This window comes from Octopus bimaculoides, unplaced genomic scaffold (assembly GCF_046866305.1).
Source record: "Octopus bimaculoides isolate indiv1 unplaced genomic scaffold, ASM4686630v1 contig270, whole genome shotgun sequence".
Lineage (NCBI taxonomy): Eukaryota > Metazoa > Mollusca > Cephalopoda > Octopoda > Octopodidae > Octopus > Octopus bimaculoides.
Genome location: NW_028315519.1, coordinates 9,169 through 14,176, shown reverse-complemented (window position 1 = coordinate 14,176; position 5,008 = coordinate 9,169). Strand labels below are relative to the sequence as shown.

General features: G+C 39.3%; 1 protein-coding gene across 1 annotated transcript; it reads right to left on the bottom strand.

The window, feature by feature from the left end:
* Positions 1-3,909: 3,909 nt before the first annotated feature.
* On the bottom strand, positions 3,910-4,791 carry LOC106879351 (uncharacterized). Its single transcript, XM_014928864.1, has one exon. The coding sequence runs from the start codon at positions 4,789-4,791 to the stop codon at positions 3,910-3,912; it is 882 nt and encodes a 293-aa protein (XP_014784350.1).
* Between the last annotated feature and the right edge of the window lie 217 nt (positions 4,792-5,008).

The following is a 5,008-nucleotide window of genomic DNA, read 5'->3' as shown; positions in this document are numbered from 1 at the left end:
AACTTCATAAGCTTACAGTTACACTTGCATCACGTATAAACTTATATATAATCTCCCATGTATAATATATTACTATTTTCAGCTCCCAACAATATTAACTTCAGATAAATTCATTTTCCATGTAGTTAATGTCTGGTGTTGCACTTGTATATTTCTTCAATCAAACCATACTTGATTTTAATATGAATTCAATTTTATTTTCCACTTTTTCAATTCCCCTACCTTGGATCATTTAGGTTTGCTAGTTTTAGAATAAGTTCATTTCATTTCATACTTTTATTCTATGCTTATTCATTTCTATGTCTCGTAAATCTTTACATGCTTTTACAAATTAATTGTTAGTTTTAGAAAGTTTAACTCTTATTTTTATACGTCAATAAATTTTGGTTAAATGCAACCTTAAAATCTTCAAAAGCACTAAAACAAGTAAAGCTTCAACTATTATATCCTCTTTATTTTCCCGTAATTCTTCCAATTAAAAAGCAATCATTTATACATATACCTTCTCCAGTATAGTTCATAGCATAATAAACATAACTGCATATAAGATACAATTATTCTAATTTTCTTTCATTTTTCCTTTATGCCTACAAAGCATGGACCGTCAACAACAGATATGCTAGACAGTTGAATGCCACTCCCATTACAGGTCTTCAGAAACTGCTCCTCATTAAATGGCAGGACAAAATTTGTAGACACAGAAGAGCTGTCATGAATGAAACTCTCATCACTACATACTCTGCTTCAAAAGAACTAAACTCACTGGACCAGTCATTTCGCCTGCATGAATAATATGATTAAACAGTTACAAGTCCATATTTAAAATCCAGGAGAGATGTTAATGTTACAACACTGGTGAGACACATATGGTTATTGAAAGAAAACACTGCATAACATAGCATCAACTGGAGATTAACAGAGAAGTACAGATCTTTCCCCAACAGCAGCTGGAGGTGCAGCTTTTGTTTAGCAGAGAAAAGGATTATATTGAATTCATCCCTCACCCAAGAGCCTACCTGAACTCTAAAAGCAAATTTTTTTTTTCTGTTTTATCTCACTATCAGAAATATTTCTTAGCTAACTAGTTGGTTCTCCCTTAAGTGTTAGAGATGGTTCTTCCCACATTAGTATCCCTCTCACCATACATAAAATCTTTTCTTAAGACCAAGCTCTTACAAACACCTATACATATTTATGACCATACATTCTCTAAAAAGTACCCTTACCAACCTTTCTCTCTATCTCTGTCTTTTACTCTGTCCTCCCTCTCCGTCTCTTCCTCACCTTTATCCTATCTTCATTCCACAATCATAAATACAAAGCCGGATAATAGTTAGAAGGGGACTACTCAAAGAGATATAACTCTGAAGCTTTTTGTTTTTGACTTTTTTCATTCATGAGTTTCATTTTCTTTTTGCTTTACAACTCCGAGACCTGCGTGGTTGTTTCAAGTTTCCAGTAATAAAGAGCTCAAGCTATATTCTTTCATTATGACACCTTATCTAATGTTTTTGTTTTAACTTTCCATATTTGGAACGTTTTTCAACAGGAAACTGTTATGCAACTGAATTTGATATACTCTAAGTGTGTGTGGATGATGATATATATATATATATATATATATATTCTTATGTATACATGCATATGTATATATATATATATGTGTGTGTGTGTATATATATATACTTTATTTAAAAGCAGCAGAAATATAACAAAAGCTGTTACTCAGAGTTTCACGTTCCCGTTCATCGGACAGTTTTGTTAAAAATGGGAGAGAAATGACGATGCAATCAAAACTAATATAAATTAAAAACATGGATCTGTTTCATTGGTAGTTTCCAATAACGATCTTAGGTATGCAATGAACAAAATACACAAAACAAATGAATTCAATATAGATTCATCCTATTTTTTTAAAAATCAAAGAAATCCTTAAATTGAAAAGTGGATTCAAAATGAATAAGCTACTAATGACTAATGCAATTTATAAATTTGATTGTAAATATGAAAGTTATATACTTCTTGATTCCTAATGTTATATAAATCATACAAGGATGATTCTGTCCTAATGATTCACAAAACATTTTAAAAGGAGCAATTATGTGCTGCCCAACATGTTGTTGTTGGCATCCTTTTTGTCTCGGGAGACAATGGAGTTGCGCATAAAATAATCTAATCTGCTTTTTACATTTCATGTCCTTTACATCTCCTGCTGTGGCTGTGTAGTCCTACCCTGACAGGTGCCGCAAATGTAGCGAAGACTTTGCCTGGCTGGTTGTGATGTCATGGCTTCTTGTTGACGTCTTTTCTTGTCTTTCCATTTCTCCTCTCTCCCTCTGTCACTCCTTTGTGTTCCCTCTTCTATGGTGCGTGACCAATCACCACAGTTGCTGGCAACCACTTTCCAGTTGCTAATATTGATGTTGCAGGCCTTCATGTCCCTTTTGCAAACATCCTTGTTTTGTAAGAACAGTCTTCCCACAGACCTAGTGCCTCTAACAAGCTCTCCGTAGAGTATGTCCTTAAGGATTCTGCCATCTTCCATACAACTAACATGTCCAAGCCATCTCATACGTCTTTGTGTGAGGAGTGTAAACATGCTTGGTATTCCTGCTTGTTTGAGGACATTTTTGTTAGGGACACGATTCTACCATTTGATGCCAAGGATTTTCCGGAGGCAGTGCAGGTGAAAGATATTTAGGCGATGATCTTGGCGTGTGTATGGCGTCCAGGTTTCACTGCTATACAGTAGAGTGCTAAGTACACATGCCTGGTAAATCTTCATTTTTGTGGTCTTGGTCAGCTTATTGTTGTCCCATGCCTGTTTGGAGAGTTGGGCCATCACAGCAGCTGCCTTGCCAATGCATACATTGAGCTCAACATCAAGGGATAGGTTGAAGGTGATGGTAGAGCCAAGATAGGTAAACCTCTCCCCCTCCTGTAGTCTGTGGTCTCCAAAATGTATGTTTGGGATATCCGATGAACCTGACCCATGATGTTGGTCTTCTTGAGGCTGATAACTAAGCCAAAGTCGCTACATGCTTGCTCAAAGCAGTTGGTAAGCCTTTGCAGGGCCTCTTCTATGTGTGATACCAGAGCGACATCATCAGCAAAGAGCATCTCCTTGATCAGGACGCTTCTGATTTTGGTCTTGGCAAGCAGACACGAGAGATTGAACAGTTTCTGTCACGTCTACTGTGTATCTGATGTCTCGAAGGCATGTGACAGCAGCAGCAAGAAGAAGATGCCAAATAATATAGGAGCAAGGGCATAACCTTGTTTTACCCCGTTTTTTATTTGGAAGGTGGTTAATGTTGAACCATTGTGCTGTATGGTGCCTTGCATATCATCATGGAAAGATTTGATGATCCTTAGCAGCTTTGGTGGACATCCGATTTTTGAAGCAGGATGAAGAGGCCTTTTCTACTTATCAAGTAAAAGGCCTTTGTCAGATCAATGAAGGCCATATATAATGGCATTTTCTGCTCTCTGGACTTCTCCTGAAGTTGGTGTATGGAAAATATCATGTCAATAGTTGATCTGCTTCTTCTAAAGCCACACTGCGATTCTGGATAAATTCGAGAAGCAAGCAGTTGTAACCTGGACAGGATAAAGGGAGCAAAGGTCTTTCCAACAGTGCTGAGAAGAGATATTCCACGGTAATTGTTACAATCACCATGGTCACCTTTGTTTTTGTAAAGCGTAATGATGTTAGCATCCTGCATATCCTAAGGGACTGTACCCTCTTCGCAACACTGACACAGAAGCTCATGAAGGTATCGAAGCAGAGCGGTGCTTTTGCTGGCCTTGATGATCTTTGAGGGGATGCTGTCTTTTCCCGGACACTTGCCACTGGCTAGGGAGTCAATAGCCTTGGTGAGCTCTGCTATAGACGGCAGATTGTCAAGCTCACATGGCCGGCAAGATCTTGACACCCTTGATTGCAGCCTCAGCGACTGTGGTCTCCCGTGAGTAGAGATCCTGGTAGTACTCCACCCATCTATCAATTTGCTTGCTTTGGTCCTTGATGAGATCTCCAGTAGTTGATTTCAGAGGGGCTGGCTTGGTTGAGGATGGACCGAGGGCCTTCTTCAAACCGGCATACATCGCACGGATGTCGCCACTGTCAGCAGCTGACTGGATACTCTGACAAACTTCCTGCCAATACCTATTTGCACAGCGTCTGGCAGTCAGTTGGGTATTATTTCTTGCCTTTCTGAGTTCTTGGTGTGACTTTGTAGAAGAATCACTCTTGCATTGCATCAGAGTAGTGCGCTTTGCTTCGATAACTGGTTCCAGCTCTGAGAGCACAGCACTGAACCAATCTGGGTTTTGCCTTTCACTCATGCCGAAAGTATCTATTGATGTGGTATATGAAGCTTCCCTAATATAATTCCACCTACTTTCAGCAGAGGAGGATGGGCAGCTACTGAGGGCAAACTTGATACAAACAGCAAAACATTTCTGCAGTGTAGGGTCTGAGGTTCTGGCAGTGTTAATGTGTGGTCGGCCCATTTTCTTGGAGTGATGGACATTTTTAGGCAGAATCCTCACCCTGCTGCTTATTAGTGAATGATCTGTGTCACAATCCATGCTGTGGTAACTACAGGTCAGTTGGACAGAATTCAGAAAGGATCTTCGTGTGATGATGAGATCCAACTGATGCCAGTGGTGAGATCTTGGATGTCTCCAAGATGCCCTGCGGGATGGCTTGTTGGCAAAGAATGTGTTGGTGATGCACAGGTTATGGTATGTACAAAATTCAAGCAATCTCTGACAATTGTCATTCATATTGCCAATACCAAAATGTCCAACACAAATGGGCTACGAATCATGGTCAGATCCCACACAAGCGTTAAAATCTCCTAGAAGGTAGATGTTTTCGTTGGTTGGTATGTTTCTAATGACACAGTTGAGATCTTTGTAGAACTGGTCCTTGGTTTCCTCTGAGCTGTAGAGAGTGGGAGCATAGATGATCAGTAAATGTACTGAGCCAGAAGAGCTCAAG